Source organism: Xenopus laevis, chromosome 1L (genome assembly GCF_017654675.1).
Source record: "Xenopus laevis strain J_2021 chromosome 1L, Xenopus_laevis_v10.1, whole genome shotgun sequence".
Taxonomy (NCBI): Eukaryota; Metazoa; Chordata; class Amphibia; order Anura; family Pipidae; genus Xenopus; species Xenopus laevis.
This window is the reverse complement of record NC_054371.1, coordinates 105,906,558-105,928,016: the sequence shown is the minus strand read 5'-3', so window position 1 is coordinate 105,928,016 and position 21,459 is coordinate 105,906,558. Positions and strand designations below refer to the sequence as shown.

The 21,459-nt window shown below is 37.1% G+C and overlaps 1 protein-coding gene across 5 annotated transcripts in view; it reads left to right on the top strand.

The window, feature by feature from the left end:
- wrn.L (Werner syndrome, RecQ helicase-like L homeolog) overlaps nt 1-21,459 on the top strand; it is a 63,563-nt gene that overhangs the window by 2,962 nt on the left and 39,142 nt on the right. For 2 of the 5 annotated variants that reach the window (XM_018234581.2, XM_041570095.1), the window contains 12 exons: nt 762-910; nt 3,491-3,640; nt 7,748-7,820; nt 8,204-8,318; nt 8,408-8,753; nt 9,452-9,532; nt 11,620-11,767; nt 12,306-12,381; nt 12,674-12,741; nt 13,182-13,290; nt 14,120-14,188; nt 19,863-19,945. In XM_018234581.2, the coding sequence (XP_018090070.1) occupies nt 762-910; nt 3,491-3,640; nt 7,748-7,820; nt 8,204-8,318; nt 8,408-8,753; nt 9,452-9,532; nt 11,620-11,767; nt 12,306-12,381; nt 12,674-12,741; nt 13,182-13,290; nt 14,120-14,188; nt 19,863-19,945 (1,467 nt within the window). 5 annotated transcript variants of the gene reach the window in all.

The following is a 21,459-nucleotide window of genomic DNA, read 5'->3' as shown; positions in this document are numbered from 1 at the left end:
GTAAGTGCCTTATTGGATTTATGTTTTGTAAAACATAACAAAAAGTATTAGAACATTCATGGGATAAAAAAAATATAATACAGGTTTTCCAGGTTTTTACCAAATTACTCTTTAAAGGCATTGTTCACATTTAAATGAACTTTTAGTATGTTGTAGAGAGTACATGCTGAGACAATTTGCAACTGGTCTTTAATTATTATTTGTGGTTCTGTGAGTATTTAGCTTTTTGTTCATCTGCTCCATTCTGTAATTTCAGTGGCTGTAATTTACTTAAGTAAAGCAATCAGGCAGTAGTAATAGATGGCCTGAATAAAAAGGTAAATATTAAAAATGAACAATAAAAATAAAACAGTAGTTTTTTGGCTGTCATGTTTGCTGATTTGAAAGCTTTAGGGAGTCTGGGTAAAAAAGGGCAAATCATTCAAAAACTTTAAAGCAAATAAAAGCCCAACTAAAAGTGTCTAACAATTGGCCATTCTCAAACATATTAAAATTTTGCTTAAAGCTGAACTACCCCTTTAAACAGCAGTCACAAGTTGTTTGGAAATGTTGCAGTCCTGCAAGTGATTGACTGTGCTTGCTATAGAATTGAATGTCCCCTCCAAAGTAATGGAAATCACAAAATGCACCATTGCCTCAAGCGTCAGGATCAGCATTATAGAAGTCTAGTTGTTGTTACCAATTCTGTTTATTTTTGAAGTAGATGGTTTACAGGAGGTTTATCTTCTTTATGCAGTTTGTCTTTCTTGCTGTTTTTACAGGCTTTCCTAAGGGTTTGAAGAGGCTGCTAGAAGATGAGTCTGTTAGAAAAGTTGGTGTGGGAATTGAAGGAGACCAGTGGAAGTTAATGAGTGACTATGAGCTGAAACTTAAAGGCTTTATTGAACTTTCGGAAATGGCTAACCAAAAAGTATGTGTTCGTTAAACCTTTCAAATGAAAAAGTAATTTCGATTACACTTGTATTGCTTCTTCTACTGCCCCAATATATATATATATATATATATATATATATATCTCTCTCTCTCTCTCTCTCTCTCTCTCTCTCTCTCTCTCTCTCTCTCTCTCTCTCTCTCTCTCTCTCTCTCTCTCTCTCTCTCTCTCTCTCTCTCTCTCTCTCTCTCTCTCTCTCTCTCTCTCTCTCTCTCTCTCTCTCTCTCTCTCTCTCTCTCTCTCTCTCTCTCTCTCTCTCTCTCTCTCCTTTTCACAAAGTTCACACTTTTGGGGTGAATACTGGATTGTATGAGGAATTAAATGATTGAGCTAAAAAGTAAATACTTTTTTGAACTCTCAGAAGTATGTGCTTGTTAATAAACTAAAATTATATACTTTCTCTTTTTCTGAACAATTCTCTAATTTTTTATAGTTGCCGAACTTTCAGCAAATTGATACGGTTATGTTTGTGTCAATTTGAAGGAATGAAAATATTTTTATTCTATTTATCATCATTCATCCATTTTTGTGGAGGATTTGCCTGACTTAAGGGATAATGGAAGTGTTAATCACTGCAGGTTGGAAAGTAAACAACCCTCACTGAATGTAACTGCTAACCTCAGACCCCGGTCTTGTGCTCCTGGTGCTTGATAGAATAGGACCCTGTGCTTCTTCACTGAAAAACCACACCAGCCTAGGGTACTAATTTTGCTTAGTGCCATGCCATCTTCGTCTGTTTTTTCACAGAGATCCCTTGAAACTACACTGTGCAGTGTACATCAACAGTAGAGTCACATGTGCATGGCCAGGAAAGTGCAAGATAACCCTGGAACAAGACAGAAAATAGCAGGGTGGTGCTAAAAAGAAAGGTGAATATGACTGGGATCTGAGGTTAGCGATAATATTCACTGTCGGTTTTCTAACAAATTGGCATCCCCAGTGATTAACACATTCCTTTCAGTATATATGTATGTGTGTGTGTGTGTATATATATATATATATATATATATATATATATATATATATATATATATATATATATATATATGTATATATGTGTGTGTGTATTTCTAAACTGATGACCGATATATTCATTTTTTTTATTATTTATATGGTGCCATCATTTCATGCAGTGTTTTACAGAGTAAAGGCATATGATTCACAGTTATAGTTGGATATTGTTAGGAGACAGTAGGGGGTCCCTGATTGTGACAGCTAAAATTCTAAGAGGGCGAGGAAGATGGACGATGAAGGCAACCAATGTTACTTCAGAGTTCTTGTTGGTTAGGAAAGTAATGCTAAGTGCAGAATAATGGTGGCCATAGACGTAACAATTACGATCTTTCTTGGAAAAGATCTTTCCAAGGAAGATCGTTCGTTTCAATACACACGTGTAGAGCTGATTCGTCAGATATACAGGTAGAAACAATAGAATTCTACCTGTATCTGACGATTCAGCACTAACAATGGGCGATGTTCGGGTCCCTTCAAAGGCACCCGATCAAAATTTTCCGTCCAGCCCGATCGACGAGCCGACCGATATCCAAGTCTTCTTGGTGTGGCCACCATACACGCAACGAATATCGGACGAAAATTTGTTTTTTACGATATTATCTGTGTGTCTATGGCCACCTTAAGATGAATACCAGAAGTTATTGTGTATGGGAGCAAAGAGTAGGGGGGGGGGGCTTGGTGGGTGGTCAAGTTGCTAAGGGCTTATATTGTGCTTCAGTGAAGAGAGGCAGCGCTTGTGGTGCAAAAAGAAAGTTATGGGTCTGATGGATTGGAGTGAGGTCAGTTTAGGCAGGGGGAGGCCACATAACAGTTAATTACAGTGACCTAAATGAGATCTGACAAGGGCATGGGTGAGAATATTGGTAGTCTCTTGTGTGACAAGGGGTCGAACACGAGTGATGTTCCTAAGGTGAAAAAAGCAGAATGATTTACTCAGCGTTTGAATATAGGGAATAAATAAGAGGGCAGAGTCAAATGTGACTCCTAAAACAGCAGACTTGGGTTACTGGAGTTATATTGTTGTTTTCTACACTGACCGTATTGTGAAATAGAGTGGGAAGGTATGAAAATGACCAGTTCAGTTTTGTCCATTTTAGGCAACAAGAGGACATGAATGCAGAAATGATGATATATAAATGATACTGAAATCCAAATGAGTCGATTAGCTTACAAAGACCAGTGGTATTGATTAAAAATAGGAGGAGTCCAAGAATGGAGCCTCGAGGTACCCTGTCCTAAAGAGGGCAAGATGAGGAGGTGAAGGCTGTATAGGAGACACTGAAGGATTGATTTGAAAGATATATATTTTCTTTGTTTAATGCATATGATAAAAATGTACAGTATTTTTGATATATGTTTGAGGTAGATCTGTTTACGTGACTTTTTTTTTTATCAGTGGTGGGTAATACGGAGTCACCATGTCCCCATTAATATTGCTAAATCCTGTTATACAGTTCACAAAAACACATGTATTTTTAGCTTTTTGTTATCAAATGTAAAAAAAAATTTGTTTTAACTACTTTCCATATGATAAATTCTTATTAGCTACGGTGCAAGGAAAAGTGGAGCCTTAATGGTTTGATCAAACATCTTTTCAAGGAGCAACTTATAAAAGAAAGCTCTGTACGTTGCAGCAACTGGGATATTTTTCCTCTCACTGAAGACCAGAAATTGTATGCTGCCACTGATGCTTATGTAAGGACTAGTTTACATTTTTATTTTATTGTTTGTTACCACATATGTGGGCTGGTAATCTCTCTTATTTAGCTGCTACCACACTTAAAGGAACAGTTCAACGTAAAAATAAAAACTAGGTAAACAGGCTGTGCAAAATAAAAAATGTAGTTGGTCAAAAATGTAATCTATAAAGGCTGGAGTGAATGGATGTATAACAGAACAGAACACTACTTCCTGTTTTCAGCTCTCTAACTCTGAGTTAGTCAGCGACTTTAACCCTTTGCTTGCCAAGCACGTACGCTGTATGTTGTGGCAGGCAAGGGCTCAGACTGCCAAACACGTACCTTGTACGTTGTTTGGCATTTCCTGGATTCTTCTATGATCTGCGGTTTGCAAAGCAGGGAAACAGCCGCCGATCACTTGGCAACCCTCTAGGCAACGAGCACCGGGTCCTCAATCCCTTGCTGGCCCCACCGATCGACCCCAAGATGCGCCGACTACCCACACACTTACCGTGTCTGGTTTCAGGATAATTTTCATATATTCTGTGATCTGCGGCTTGCGCTGCCGGGATAAGCCGCAGATCACTTGGCAACCCCCTAGGCAATGAGCTGCGGGTCCTCAGTCGCCTGCTGGCCCCCCCGATCACTCCCCCAAGTGACCCCAAGCAGCGCCAACGTCAGCTGGCACGTGGCTGCTTCTGGGGTAATATTTGTAAATTTCTACACCCATATACCCACACATATACTCACATATATACACACACCTTTGCAAGTGTGTACACCTGCATAATTATATTTATTTGCTGTAATTTTATCATTGTCACATTTTCTGTGATTTTTTTTATTGAATATTCTGTTCTGTTTTGCTTATGTATCTTTAGTATAGTTTTGCTGTTTGGTGCTTTGGTATAGAAAGATATATTTTACTTTGGTTGATCCGTCAGAATATGTACTTTCCAAAAATATATGGTTTTCTAGTTTTTTTTTTTTTTTTACAGTTTGGGGGTCTTACCGCGCATACCGCGGAGTTGACCAGCTTGAAAATTCATATGCACGTATTTCATTTGGGGTCCGTACATACCACATAATTTGGTAAATATATGCATATTGGGCATCAAACTATTCAGTAGACCTGATGTCCATATTTAGGGTGATTTTTCTTTGTACATAAAACATTGTGTGCATAAATGCCGCAAACTGCAACTTTTTTAGGCAATTTTCAGAAATGTTGTAAAAACCTCTGTTTAGAAAAGCTTTGCAGTTTGGTGTAGAAAGACGTCTTTATCTTTGTTGGATTCGTCAGAATGTGTACTTTCCAAAAATATGGTTTTGGGGGGTCTTTGCTGTTAGGAGGGTATTGAGGCACATAATATGAAGTCAAGGGTCTATGTTAACAGAAGGCTAATCGGCAGTGGAGAAAACTCGTATGCACTAATTTCATTTGGGGTCAGCACATGCCAGTTGCCTTGGTATATCCATACATATTGGGCATCAAACTGTTCATTAGACCCTTGGCATCCGGGGTTCTGGGGTGAACATACTTTTTTCTACCTTTGCCCACCCCCCCAAACAATGTAAATGTGTTGATTTTGCAGCACCTAAAATGACATGCCATATGGGGGTCTTCATTTTGGGGCCCCTATATGCCACATGCTTAGGTACACCTATACATATTGGGCATCAAACTGTTCAGAGGACCCCAGGCTTTCATATTTGGGGTGGTTTATCTTGATACTCAATAGTATGTGGGACATACGATGCGGCAGGTTGGAAGTTTTGAAGTGATTTTTGAAAATGTCCCTAAAATTGCCAAACTTAGGAAAGTTTTGCAGCTTGGTGCTTTGGACTAGAAAGACATGCATACCCAATTTGGATTCAGGGGAATGGTGTACTTTCAGAAAATATATGGTTTTCTAGGGTGAACATACTTTTTTCTACCTTTGCTGCCCCCAAAACGATATAAATGTGTTGATTTTGCAGCACCTGAAATGACGAACCATATGGGGGTCTTGATTTTGGGGCCCCTATATGCCACGTGCTTAGGTACACCTATACATATTGGGCATCAAACTGTTCAGAGGACCCCAGGCTTTCATATTTGGGCTGATTTATCTTGATACTCAATAGTATGTGGGACATACAATGCGGCAGGGTGGAAGTTTTGAGGTGATTTCTGAAAATATCCCTAAAATTGCCAAATTTAGAAAGTTTTGCAACTTGGTGCTTTGGACTAGAAAGACATGCATACCCAATTTGGATTCGGGGGAATGTGTACTTTCCGAAAATATATGGTTTTCTGGGGTGAACGTGCTTTTTTTTTTTTTTTTCTACCTTTGCCCCCCCCCCAAAACGATATAAATGTGTTGATTTTGCAGTATCTGGAATTACAGAAATGATAACTCAAATGGTGTGTCTACATTTTAGTGCCCCTATATACCACATGCTTAGGTAAACCTATACATATTGGGCATCAAACTGTTCAGTGGACCCCATCATATTGGGGGTGCTTTACATTGATACCCAATGATTTGTGGGAGGTATGATACTGTAGAGTGGAAGCTTTGAGGTGATTTTTCAAAAAATTCACCAATTTCTATAAAACATTATAACTTTAGGAAACAATTGCAACTTGGTAGTTTGGAGAACATAGAAATATTTACCCATTTTTGATTCACCAGAATCTGTTCTTTCTAATAATGGGTAGTTTTCTAGGGTAAACCTACTGTTAGTGGAATGTTTGGCCTTGAAATGAGAAGTATGTCGTTTGGTGAGCGGTGCTTTGGAAATTTGGTAGTGTACTGCTTGTAGATTTTGATCTATATAAGTGAGAAATCTTCATAAAACTATATATATTTGGTATTGCCACATTCAGGAGACATAGACCTTTTCCAAATCAGCTGTGTTTTCGTACATAAAATAAATGATGTTTCTGATATGTGATTTGTTCTTTGTGAAACGTGATTTTTTTTCATTTTATTAGACACTTAGAAGCCTATATTTTTTACAGAAGTAGAACTACAACAAAATTCTTGCATATTATTAAAGTACAGTTTATGCTGAAAAAAACTGTATTGTTTTCCTGGGTAAACTAAAAGACTGACCCAGGAAAGGCCCTTAAAGTGAGTACAACATGTCTAAAAACTGCTTCGCATCTAGGACAAAACATCTGGCAGGGAAAGGGTTAAGGGGAGCCATATGGGACATAGCTGTTCAGTGAGTTTGCTATTGATCCTTAGCATGGTCAGATTAAAAATCAAATAGTTATGACCCATGTGCCCCCCCCCCTCAAATCACTGTTTTGTTACTGCCTGGTAACCAATCAGTGGAAACCAAGAGATCTGCAAAGTGTTCTAGCTATTATGTTAGACATCCAGGCACTACATCCTTTATAGATTTCAAGTTTGGCTAATTATATTGAATTGTTTTTTATTTTACACAGCCTATATTTTTGCTATTTTTTTTATTGAAGACCTTGCATAACCCATTTCCAAATACTTGGCTAAAAGCACATGTACATTGTTTGGGACCCTGTGCCAATTTTAAATTGAAAAAAAAAAAGTGCCAGCCATTTTTAGACCAGGCTAAACCTAGTCTAACCTTTTCTCATCATCATTATTCACTAGTGAACTAAAAGGAAAATTAGTGCTGTATATTTGCAGTATTGAGTGATTTTGTGCACCCCAAGAAAATCTTACTGCTTGTTTCTTTGCTGCTGAGGTTTTTTTTTCTAAAGGACAAGTAATACTTCCTTGTATGAGTTCAATGAATAAGGTTTATGCTGAACAAATTTCTTGAGCTGAACAGGCAAACTGGTATATTGATGCAACTCCATCTTTGTTTGCAGGAGTCCATTATGCAGTGGGATTATCTTTGCACTGGTAATTTTCTAGCATGCAAGAAGCAGGCATGGAGTAGGTTAAATTTTCCTATTTGCCATGTTTGCCTCAAGAAATAGCGCCAACCATAGATTTTTTTTTTTTGTGATTTAAACAATAAGCAAAAACATTCTCAGCAGCACAAGCCCTATTCATTGTTAAAAGTTGTATTCTAACCCTTTAAATACTTTAAAATAGATACTTAATTTAATATGGTATGGTATATTATAATCTTTTTATACTAATAGGCTGGGCTACTCATTTACAAGAAACTAGAGGGCATGGATGCTCACGAGAGTGATTCCTTCCGTGTTGGCAGAGGTAAGCTCTAAGCTTTTTTTTTTATTTACTATTTCTAATCTCCGTAAGGTATGTTATTGCTTTTTCTATGATATACAGATTCAGATGTTAACCTTTTATTGAAAGTGTATGCTAAATCACATTCCATCCATTGTATTGTGGCTTTTTGCCTCATTGCCCAAATGACTTGTTTTAAATTGTCTAGTAATGTAATGTAATTTTGAGGTCATAAAATGCAGGTTCTGGTGCACAGTTTATGAAACTGGAAAGAGTATCACATCCAAACACAGTTTCTTTACAATGGACTTAAACTTATTCTCTGCTCCAGTTTGTGTATATCTTATATTTTTCTGACAAAAAGTAAATGTTTGTTTGTAATTGTATGTGTTTACTGACCTTCTCAGAGGGGGTTGCTGACTGTAAAGGTGTTAAAAGACAGCTAACTGATCTGTCCAAAGGACTTATGGATCTGGTGAATCAAGTTCCAAACAGTTTTGGTTGCTATACAGAGGCTGTAAGGTTGGTTTCCTTTTAATTCTTACTTGTTCTTACTTGTGCTCAGACAAATGGTATTTTAACTATATTTCTTGAAATTAACAATTTTGTAGAGCTGTAGATATTCTGGAAGACCTTTCAGAGAAATTGGAGGAATTAAGGAATATTATGAAAGAGGCCTCAAAAGCAGAGGGGAATGGGCTGCATTTCCAAAACTCTGAAGACTGCAGCAAAAAAGACAAAAGTATCCTTCATGTAGCATGTAAAGAGTCGCTGGCTGAGCATAAAATGGACTGTAAAAATGCTGACAGTCAAAACAACAAAGATATTGACTCCTGCCAAAATGAGAACCGAGACGAAGACTTTTTCATGACTCTGGGCATTAGCGAAGAGGAACTTTACATGATGGAAAGGGAAGATGACAAAAAACAAACAAATCCTGATTATAAATTGAACAAGGTATTTTATTTTATACTTGTAGCACTTTTTTAATCTTTTTCTTTTTCTTTCTATAATTTGTATTATAGGCCTTCACAGCAATGAGGGGAAAAATAAGTTGAATATTTATCGGAGCAGTAGAACTATATTGACATACACTTTACACAGGAACTGTAGTAAGCTCAGCAAGGAAGGTTAAGCCTGAGCTAATTAAGGTACACATGCGTGAGAATCTGTACTAACGTCTGATAGGCAGATAGAACCATGAATTGACTACATTAAGTAGTCAAGAAAAAATTGTTAGTTTAAAGCTGGTCATAGATGCAATTGGTAACTTGCTCTCAGAACTAAAAAATGCTCTGTTACTAAATAGGGCATAGAAAACGAATATGTTTACTTTAGAATGTCTGCTACTTTGTTAGTGCTGCACAACCTAACTGTCCATTGTACGAAAGTGCACAGAGCTTACTCTGGTAAGGAGTGCTGCGCTGTGTGTTTGGCTTGAAGATATTGCTTGATGTTGGTAGGTAATTATTGACAAACATACAAGTCCCAGACATTGACTTTATTGAAATCTTGGCTAAGTTAAGTTGCTTGCCCAGGAAACCAAATGGAATCATTGTTTCAAGCAAGAAATGTAAGGGTTGCTTTCATTTTAAGTGAGCTTTAATATTTATTGCTGGCTTATTTACATTTTGTTCCTCTCTATATGTTAACAGGATTCATGTGATACTAATGAAGAAAAGGACATGTCATATGTAATTGAAAGTGATGAAGATTTTGACTCTGAAATCATAAAGGTTTGTGTTTTATATTCGACATATTTTTAGATCTACAGAGCATTTAATTGAAGTTTGTTTTAGAGCTTTGCATTATTTAATGACAATATCATGTATTGTTATTTAGCAATGATAGAGGCAGTATACCCCTTTTCAAAGTATGTGCAATGAGTAGGACTTGTGCTAAAAAATACTTTTTGTCTATTGTTTTGATCACAAAAAAAATCAATGGTTCATTTTGTGATAAACAGCTGTTGTAGCTTGGATTGAAGAATGTTAAGTCCATGCATGGTATATAGTAAAATTACTGATATTGCCAATATACAACCCCCTCACTTCCCCTTTGTTGTGACTGTGTTGTTGGCAGAAGTCTTATGCAGGATGCAGGGAAGTTATCTATGCATCGGTAATCTAATTATCTTTTGATACATACTTTGATTATTCTGAAAGCTCTGAATTATGGGATGGCCATCTCGACATTATTAAGCCAATTTTTTTAGACGATTCATTTTTCTATTGAAATAGTACCTTGTACTTGGTGGTAACTAAGCTGCATGAATCCATATTGCTGGCAAAACAATACTGCTAGGTTTATTTAATGTTTAAATTATTTTTAGGAGACTTAAGGTATGGTGATCCAAATTATGGAAAGATCCCTTATAGATACCATACTTGAAGTGCATCTTCCTGTGTATCCCCTATGTAAAAGAGCCATTTGCTAGCTGAGGCCATAGGTTTTTCAAGTTTCATGGAGCTAAGGAGTGCAAAGGGTTGTCAACTGTAATGGCTGAATTTGTATAGAATGGCTGATTCTGTATAGGCAGAGTTCACCCACAGATTCCTGCCCCCCCCCCTTCAGCGGTCAGTGCAGTTTAAAGTTGCCTATGAAGAACTTCATGAAGTGGTTTCATGTTACCCTTTATCTTGTACCACTAGTGTAACATCTCCAGGGCTGTTCTTATAAGTTACTGTGTGCTGTTTTATTGCTGTGAAGCCCTATCTGTAAGCGCTCTCCTCAGTTAACTACCATTCCTTTCTCAACGCTTCGCTTGACCCCTCCAGTTCACTCCTATACTGCCTCTGCATAGTTTTCATATACCATGCTTCTGTAAAAGGGTAAAAAAAAAACCTTTTCAATCCTTTTGTTCTGTATTCTGACTCATTAGAGTGCAAAGTTCACACAGCTCCTGTGAAATAAACTTCATCTTTCAACATCATGTGTTCTCTGGGATCTGAATTTCCACAACACAGCCAACACTAAGAATTTACTCTTACTTTGGCCCACTTTTGCAGTCCTATCGAGGTTTTAGAAAAGAACTTCTAAAAAATCTCATAGGAATGAATAGAAAGTGGGCAAGTTTTTTGTGGTGAGATCTAATACAACATTTTAATAAAGCTGCCCCTAATTGTAGCATGTTCATCCTTTGAATAACAGAAGTTTTATTGAAGTCAGGCTGTTTCATATTTTACCACTGATACATTTAGCAATAATTCTAGCAAAAAACAGACCTATACAGGAAGATATGTTGTCTTATTCTGAACTTTGCTAGCCTTCTGTAAAATTAGCCAAACTAAAATATAGTTTATTGACACAAACACATCTTTCTGTTACTCTGGTGTAAAATGTATATGTGTTGCAGTCATATAGAAAGAACTTTAGTTAAGATCTTAACAGTGACTTCTTTGGCTACAGACTGAGTATCCAAATATGTTGTTAATTACCAGCTGAAACTTCATGCTTTGATAACTTCTTAAAGTGGGCAACTTCTTAAACTGGCTATACAGGGCACAATTACACCTGTCATCTCTGTCCTGCACCCAACCCTCCCCTGCCCATTTATATGGTTGTTTCCTGACAGATCTGCCTGAGCCATTGTTGGCTTCCAATCATTAGCCAAGGGTGAAAAGATTGGATCAGCTGGCCTTACACAAATCAGACCAAGATACAAACATTTGGTGACTTTTAACTTGGTGACCTGGTGAACTTTAACTTAATTTCATGTATGGGTGCCTCAACCTAATCTGAATGCCACTAAGTTCACTGGCAGATTAAGATGAAGGTTTAATGAGTTTACTTAACATTTCCTTTTATTAACTATGTTCTACAGTCTCTAGAAGATTTGGACAATAGCACAGAAGAAGCGCTTGGAACAGGTGTTCCTCAGGCAGGCTTAATCCCTGCTAAAAGTGTGGATACTGTTGCGGATGAAGAAGAGGATGAAGGCATAGAGGAAGAAGATGATGATGATGACTGGGGTATACATTTTTATTATTGAGCAATAACTTGTATATTTGCAGTCTTACAGATTTAGCAGCCCTGCAGACTGTATGTATTCTCTTTACCTATTTCTTTTCGTTACAATCATTTTTATTATTATATAATTTTAAGAAGTCTATTTACCTCTTTCTTTGCTTTTTATATAACTAATAACTACCTCACTCATTTTGTTGGTTGCTATGGGTTACCACACCTGGGCAAATTGATCACCCGTTTGTAATAAAAGACCGTACTATTTGTTGATACAATGAATTTACATTTGTCCACACCAATGTCTGTTAGAAATGGTTCGATATATTTTTCATTAACAAGAAGTAAACAACCGGACTACAACATTTTATTATAAGGAATTGCTGCACCATAATCTAGTCTCTCTGCCTTATCTTGTCTACCAGTGAGCTTGCATTTTTTGTCAGGTTTTTTAGTTTTATGTTTGCAACCACTGTGTATAGGAAACAACAGCATTCACAATATTTATTCATATATATGTGTATTTTTTTTCTCCCATATATGAAGATCCATCCATGCCAGAACCAAGTGCACAACACATTTCTTGCTTAAAAACGTATTTCGGCCATTCAAGTTTTAAACCGTGAGTATATGCATTATATTTTGACTTGATATTTTCTATGCTATGTAGAATTATTTTTATATAGACCTTCACACAGGTAGATCGTTATGAGGAGGCTCCACTGGCAATTCTTTCTTTCTTTCTTTCTTTCTTTCTTTCTTTCTTTCTTTCTTTCTTTCTTTCTTTCTTTCTTTCTTTCTTTCTTTCTTTCTTTCTTTCTTTCTTTCTTGATACATATATACAGTATTTAGAAACATAAATACACATATATTTTAAAAATAAAACATTCTGAGAGGTTTTTTTTTATATGCAGAGTTCAATGGAAAGTCGTTCATTCTGTTTTAAGAGAAAGACGAGACAACCTGGTTGTCATGGCTACAGGTAAGTTCATATGACTATCTTTATTTATTCATGCATGGACAGTTATTTAATCTTTTAACTTTAATTTTTATTTTATTCATGAAGAATAGAGCCTATCTCTGATATACAATAATTTACATTATTAGGATACTTTCTTTATTTATAGCTTATACACAAACTCTTATGCTAATGCCAGACCATGCTTATACACAGGCTGAGAAACAGCCCTTTCTGCCACTGTGTTGGGCCAGGTGAAGACACACCTAGTGGGTTTCAAAATCCACTCATTATCTGTACCCAGGCCTGTGCTTATTTGCTGGCTGAGAAACAGCCTGGTCTGGCATTAGCCTTGCCTAGTGACTGTCCCCATTACAGACAAATTGTATTCCTATCTTATTATAGTCTTTTACCAGTTCTACACTGTACTTGATTTAAGCAGTAAAATATTTTCTTTTTTTAAGGCTATGGGAAGAGTTTGTGTTACCAGTTTGCACCAGTGTATACATCTGGCATTGGAATTGTGATATGTCCACTTATTTCACTCATGGAGGACCAGGTGTTACAGCTTGAGTATGTAATATATTCAAATTTGCATACATGTTGTTACAGCTTGAGTATGTAATATATTCAAATTTACATACATAATGCATATCTCTTTCTGATTTCTGTGGACATCATGAGGTAAACACCTTTTAACTAGAGTATAATTAAAATGGATAAAAAAGAATACGCCTCCTAGGTAGTAAGTTCCCAAGCTGGTAGCTGTTATCCAGAATCTTGGGACCTGGGGTTTTCCGGAAAATGGATCTTTCCTTAATTTGGATCTTCATACCTTTAGTCTACTAGAAAATGTAAACATTAAGGGGGTTATTTATCAGGGTTTGAATATTAGAATTATATGAGCTTTTTTTTAGACCTTGAATGAACTCACAAATGGTTTCTAATTTAAGAAAACTAGAGCTCTACTAATTTACAGTAGATCAGTTCTGGTAAATATTTCTATACCATATTCTGGTACCAAGGCATAATTGCAGAAAAGTACAGCAGAGCAGAGGTTGGCTCAATGAGCGGATCCGATTCTTTCAGCCTGTAAAAAAAAAAAAAAAAAACCCAGGCTGAGAACAGAAGAGCAAACACCCTGCATGCTGCCCTTTTTTGTAACTTTAAACTAGTTCGTAATCAAAAGCAGACCTTTGGGACATTTAGGGATACTTTTAAAATGCCTTTCCTTCTAAGTGTGTTTTTTTTAATGTCATGAATTCATTAAACACATAAATAGGAGCCAAAATCTGTGATGAAACTGATGGTAGGTGTCTTTATTTTGTGTGTCATTACATCTTTATATTTAAGATCTTGGTTGGTGTAAATGACAGTTTCTTTATTTTCCTGTAAATAATAGGATGTCAAATATTTCATCTTGTTTTCTTGGATCTGCACAATCAAAAAATGTTTTACAAGATGTGAAAGAGTAAGTTTTTTTTTTTTAAAAAAAATTAATTTCACTTCTGCAATATTTTTCACATTTACTGTTGCCCATATTTTGCCAATTTCTGACATTTGCTGTTTACAGTTATCATCTTTTCTAACTCTAAATTTTACATTTACATTTTTTTCTTTATTTTATATATCTACTGCTACTCTGAGCACTAATATTTCACTCATAACAAAATCATCAGTCCTCTGTTATTCACTGTGTGCCACAATTTTGATTTACCTTCATAACTACTGTGAATAGGGGGAATCTGTAGTGACTGGCTGAGCTTGCCGTTGTCTTGGTCTTTCTTAACTAGTCTTTAGGTTGCATCTAGGGATAAGTAAAATATTTTGCACATTTTCTCAGAGAAAAAAATGCCCATAGACTGGAATGGATACTAAAAGTCACACAGCTTAAAATATTGTGCACGGTCTGTAAAATTGTTGCAAGAAAAAACACCCATTAACTTCAATGCCCCAAATAGTGTGGAGAAATGATGGATGAAATTCTATCCTGTTTTAATTCTGTATGTGCCCTGGGTTCTGTGCTAGCATTTAATTGTAATGAAATCCCTTTAAAGGGAATTTCTACCCAAAAGATTATTTTTTGCCTAATAAAGGAAAACATAATTCTAAGCAGCTTTGCAATAGACATTTATTATTTTTTTTCTGTGGCTTTTAATTTATTGGTACATGTAATGCTACTGAAAGTAGTGTTTGTTCTTTCTTTTCTCTGCCCTGGTGGCTCAGACTGTTGATACAAAGCCAGCTGATTATTAGACCTGTCTTTGTTGGAGAACGAAGACTTTTGCACCATTGTTTAAAAACTAACAACCAGGATTTGAGCAAATGCTGCTTTATTTACAAATAACTTTCAAAGCACTGATACATTTTTAATAAATGTATATCGGAAAGTTGCTTAGAATTATGTTTTCTTTTATTAGACAAATTTTTATTTTGAGGTTGACTTGCCCTTTAAATCTAGATACATATGGAGTTTACATTTTGTGTGGAGTTTCTAATGAAACTCATGAGGAATTTAGATGTCACTTAAAATACGTTTGGGTCTAGAGTTAAAGAGATAAGGACAAAATCTGTGCATGTTCTGCTTTGGAGATTAAAAAAGCAAAAACAGGTAGAAGGTAGGAAACTTACAATGATTCATTGGTCTACCACTATTGCTGACACCACGGGTGTCAGCAGTATTAAGGAAGCTTCTGGTATTCCCTCTTGTCTAAGGACATCCCCTAGACAGATCCCAGTGAAGACAGGCTGTACTCGGAGCCCAAAAGAGAAGTACACAACAAAAATGATTTTCCAAGCCACAGCAGAAAGAATTTTCTTCTTCCTTAGTCCAAAACACATTTAACCTCAGTGTTTTTTTTTGAGGATTCTGATTTTTTTTTTTTCTTCTAAAGAATCATCCCCATCAGTAGCAAAGGTACATTTCAGCATAGGGCAAAAAACTATGGCAGGCTAGTTAAAACCTCCCTGAAATCTTTCATGGACAAGTTCCCTTCACAATGACAGTATGTTGTCCTGGATCCTGTTCAGACAGTTGGGATGGAATCATCTCTGAGTTATGGTTACAAACTGAAGTTTAAAGGAAAACTATACCCCCAAAATGAACACTTAAGCAACAGATAGTTCATATCATATTAAGTGGCATATTAAAGAATCTCACCAAACTGGAATATATATTTAAGTAAATATTGCCCTTTTACATCTCTTGCCTTGAGCCACCATTTCGTGATGGTCTCTGTACTGTCTCAGAGATCACCTGACCAGAAATACTACAACTCTAACAGGAGGAAGTGTGGAAGCAAAAGACACAACTCTGTCTGTTAATTGGCTCATGTGACCTAACATGTATAGTTCGTTGGTATGTTTGTGAGTACAGTGAATCCTACGATCCCAGGGGGCGGCCCTTATTTTTTAAAATGGCAATTTTCTATTTATGATTACCCAATGGCACATACTACTAGAAAAGTATATTATTATGAAAATGGTTTATTTACATGAAGCAGGATTTTACATATGAGCTGTTTTATGCAATATCTTTTTATAGAGACCTACATTGTTTGGGGGATATAGTTTTCCTTTAAAGACTTTCCCCAGATTGCTTATGTCACTCAGCCCCCTGTAGTTCCTCTCTTGTGTCCAAACTGCAAAAATTACATTGAGAAGCAGTTACATTCCTTTACTGTAGGTAAGGCACTGAAGAACTATTTGGAGAAACCCTCTTTATTCAGATTCAGTGATTTCAGCAGGTCCAAGCGAAGCTGCAACTAAAGCATCCACCTTAAAGTGATACTGACACTAACAATTTTCTTTTCAAAGTATTAATTTACATTAAAAGTTACCTATAGGTCATGTTGATTGTTTTTCGCTGATAGTTCTGCTTTTGTAAGTAATTGTTAGTTGAAGTTTCTAAACCTGACTGTTTTGCCAACCCAACTGTCCCTTCTCAACTTGTCAGTTAGAGTTTCTAATGCTATCGACCTACTACTGTACAAATATGGCAGCCCCCTCATAGAGAAAAATGGGAGTAAGAAAGGGAATGTAAAAGCATCAGGCAAATACTTTTATGCAAAATTATAAATAGCATTCAAAGACAATGTTATAATAGATATTTAAAAAAACGTTTTCTGGTGTCAGTATCTCTTTCAAGAGGTTGTTATACCTGAAATTAAACCTTTTTTAAATCTATCAGAACATCTGTTTTTGAATGCTATTTATAATTTTGCCATAAAAGTATTTACTGATGATTTTACGTCATCTATCTGATCCCCCATGTTTCTCTACGAAGGGGCTGCCATATTTGTGAATCAGTAGTCCGTTAGCATTAGAAACGTAACTGACAGGCTGAGAAGAGACAGTCAGGTTGGCAAAACAGTCAGGTTTAGGAACTTCAAGTAAAAAATACTTACAAAAGCAGACATATTTGTAAAAACCGGTCAACATGACCCATAGGTAATTTTTTGTGTACATTAATATTTTGAAAAGTTGTTTTTTAGGGTCAGTATCACTTTAAAGTGGATTATAAAATCCATGTCCGGCATATGTGGCTATTTGTAAGAACCCCTGGTGGATGGAGATCAGGACTCATCCTACCCCTGAAGAGTGTTTTGGCAGAAAGATTCTTCAGGTTATTGATTTTTGGATGGTTAACTCAACTCCTACCTTGCTATTGTGTTGTGATTGTTTTTGTAAGACCTAGTACCCCAAGGTGTAAGAGAAAAGGTGATTTTTTTTTTTTTGTAAAACTGCCTATTAAGGCTCCTTCTATCTAGTCCCTTTGAATTTTCAGGGAAATAATCTACTTGGATTTAAGCAACCCTAATTTTACATGCAGTCAACTCAGCAGTGTTTGTTTTTGCATAGTAGTTTAGCATGAATATTTTTATTTTTTTATGTTTTTGCACTAGTTTTAAGTTTCCTAAATTATTCAACATTACGAAAACACAGAAAAGGCAAAGATTATAAGCATTGAGGCCAGGGTGAATTTAATATTTTTATATTGGTGCACCTACTGAACTCTTACCACAGTTCTATTGTAAACTCTGCATGCATCCTCCACCCATTGCATAAATTACACTATATTACCAAAAAGTGAAGAATTGATCGATTTAATACTTGAATGGACTACATCAGTACTGTCCAACTTCTGTGGTACTGAGGGCCAAAATTTTACTGGTCTATGTGGTGGAGGGCCGATAATAGAAGTCAGTGTTGGCCACTCCCCCTTTTAAACCATACCCATGGTAAACCACACCCAACAAGAACTTTTAAAATCATATCCACATTAACGGTGGTAGCACACCAAAAAACCAAATGGTTGGTTCTCACTGCAGGGAAATCACTCATGTGAAAAATTGAAGTCATGTTAAAACATACCCTTAAATCCATATGCATCATCCTCCCCTGTGAATAATACAACAACCCCCCACCACATGATTAAACACCTTAGGGACCCTTAACAACAATTTCCAAATGCTAACAAACCCCAAGAACAGCCCCCTAACAGGCTTACATTCCACAGGTAGCGTAGGGCAAGCAGAGAATGGCACACCCGAGCAGCAATGGGCAAGCAGAGAATGGCACACACGGGCAGCACTGGGCAAGCAGAGAATGGCACACCCAAGCAGCATTGGGCAAGCAGAAAATGGTACAAACAGGCAGCACTGGGCAAGCAGAAAATGGCACATACATGCAGCACTGGGCAACTAGAGAATGGCACACACACAACCAGCACTGGACAAGCAGAGAATGGCGCACACACACAAGCAGCACTGGGCAAGCAGAGAATGGCACACACAAGCAGCACTAGGCAAGCAGAGATTGGCACACACAAGCAGCTCTGGGCATGCAGAGACTGGCACAAACAGGCAGCACTGGGCAAGCTGAGAATGGCACATACATGCAGCACTGGGCAAGCAGAGAATGGCGCACACACACAAGCAGCACTGGGCAAGCAGAGAATGGCACACACAAGCAGCACTTGGCAAGCAGAGATTGGCACACACAAGCAGCTCTGGGCAAGCAGAGACTGGCACACAGGCAGCACTGGGCAAGCTGAGAATGGCGCACACAAAGGAAGCACTGGGCAAGCAGAGAATGGCACACACAGGCAGCACTGGACAAGCAGAGAATGGCACACACAAGCAGCACTGGGCAAGCAGAGAATGGCACACACAAGCAGCACTAGGCAAGCAGAGATTGGCACACACAAGCAGCACTGGGCAAGCAGAGACTGGCACACACAGGCAGCACTGGGCAAGCAGAGAATGGCACACTCAAGCAGCACTGGGCAAGCAGAGAATGGCACAAACAAGCAGCACTGGGCAAGCAGAGACTGGCACACAGAAAGGGAAGGCAGAACAGAGCAGGAGACAGGGAAACCTAGCATTCTAATATGTACTACATACAGTGACACAATGCTGGTGACCATTAGCATTTTGAATAAAGTGTGAACAATGTGGGCAGTTTCAGTCTGGGTCTCAGGTGTGAACAGGGCTTTAGGGGTGTGAACAGTAGAGGTGTCACAAGTGTGAACAATGCAGCTGGGTCACAGGTATGTACAATACAGGGGATTCGTTTGAATTTGAGGTTTTAACAATGCAGGGCCAGTTAATCTCTGTAGTGATACATTTTAAATTTTACATATGGTAAACACAGCAGGTAGGTGGGGGGGCCACAGAAGGGGGGGTCGCTGGCTGCCAGTTGGACAGCCCTGGACTACATTATAGGATAACTACCTTTTCACTTTATGTGGAAAATAATAAATAAATACAGATACTATTGCACGTTGTCAGACAGGGATGCCAGGGGCCCACCAGAAAACCTTAGTGGGCCCACTTTCCAAATTACTATTCCTCCACTCCTCACTAAACCTGTTTATTCTGCTAGTCTTTTATATGTACTTACTATATTTTTCCATTATTAAGCATTTTCCCCATAAAGAATAGGTAAGGACCATGAAATATGCTAAATGGTTAGAAGCAAGAGGGCCCACTGACACCTGGGCCCACCAGGAGTTTTCCAGGTATCCTGGTGGGCCAGTCCAACACTGCTCTTGCATTCAGCACTAAATAATGAATTGTGCTTTATAATAATTCTATATTTGTTCTATGAATGGTATATATGCATCCTTTTTTTACCTATTCCAGTGGTAAGATGAGAGTAATTTACATGACTCCTGAGTTTTGTTCTCGAGGAATTTCCCTACTTCAGGATCTTGACAATAGATATGGTAAGTATTTGCCAACCATTTAGCTTGATTCCAATGGACTACAGGGAAAAGGCCTGCAAATCTCAAAAAGAGATAATGAAGCCACTGAAAAAGCAGGTCAGCAGTGAAACAGATGGTTAATATAAAACACATCCTTGTTAATTGTTTTCATTGTGCAGTTCAGCAAAATCCTTATAAAATTGCATACTTTTTAGAACACAGAGGCTACTGAGTGCTCTGTGCAAAAATGTTAATCCTTTGTTTGCTTACAGCATAATGAAATCTGTAATTTTAAAATATACATGATATAAAGGACTAAACATCACATGGAAAAACCTGTTTATATTAAAAATATTGTAGAGATAGATTATGTCTCATATGCTGATACAGGTATGGGACCTGTTATCCAGGTCGGGCCCAGGGTTATCCAGATAATTGATAATTTCTATAATTTGGAAATTAAATAAACCCAATAGGAATTTTAAATAAACCCAATAGGCCAGTTTGGCTTCCAATAAGGATTTATTACTGTATATATCTTGGATCAAGTACAAGGTACTGTTTTATTATTACAGTGAAAAAGGAAATAATTCTTAAAAAATCTTGATAATTGTTTTTTAATTTGAATAAAATGGAGTCTATAGGAGACACCCTTTCCATAATTCTGAGCTTTGTGGATAACTGGTTTCTGGATGATGGATCCCATGCCGGTATACTGATACAATAATGGGTTTGCTTTTTGTAGGGTAAAAAAACTGTATCTATTGTAAGAAATATCTTGTTAAATGTGCATAGAGATTATATGAGTTATAATTAGGATGTGACTTACATAACATGAAATACTAAATAGAGTATTAAAGTAAATATTGTACCCCCTAATGTCAGATATATGAATATTACAAACCACTTGGGAGTTTTTAACTTATATAACAACTTGTGGCCTGCGGTCTTGTTCCTTTTATATGATTTTACATTCATGTAACTGCTGAGTGAATTCCAGTACAGTGTGTCACTATAATCTACTTATGCTAGTATAATAAAGGCCATTACTGACCACTGAACATGGACAATTACCTAATACCCAATTATTCTGCTTTATGAAGATGCTTCGTAAATATTTTTTGACTGCTGCTCTTCATAGCGGTCCTTTTCCCGAACAACTGCACTAGACTAGACCATTGACTGTGGACAGTAAACTTGACCAAATGTAGTAAAATGATTGTATCCCATGCAATGAGAAGCAATGGGCAATAGATTTGATTCAAAGAAAATATTTTGACTAGGAAGGCATTATTTGAGAAATTATGCACCTGCTGCAGTGCAGCTATTGCTTAATACATTTTGGGTTATTTTTCATAAATGGAAAGACAATTGAATAATGCATCTTCCCAATTGTGTGTGATCATAAGATGATGGGATTGCAAAGTAAAATATTGGTTGGAGGGCAACTTCAGAATATTCGAGGGACTATATATGGTATGGCAACCTTTCTGCTTTTCTGATGATTCAGAAACTACAGTACGTGAAGTGGAGTT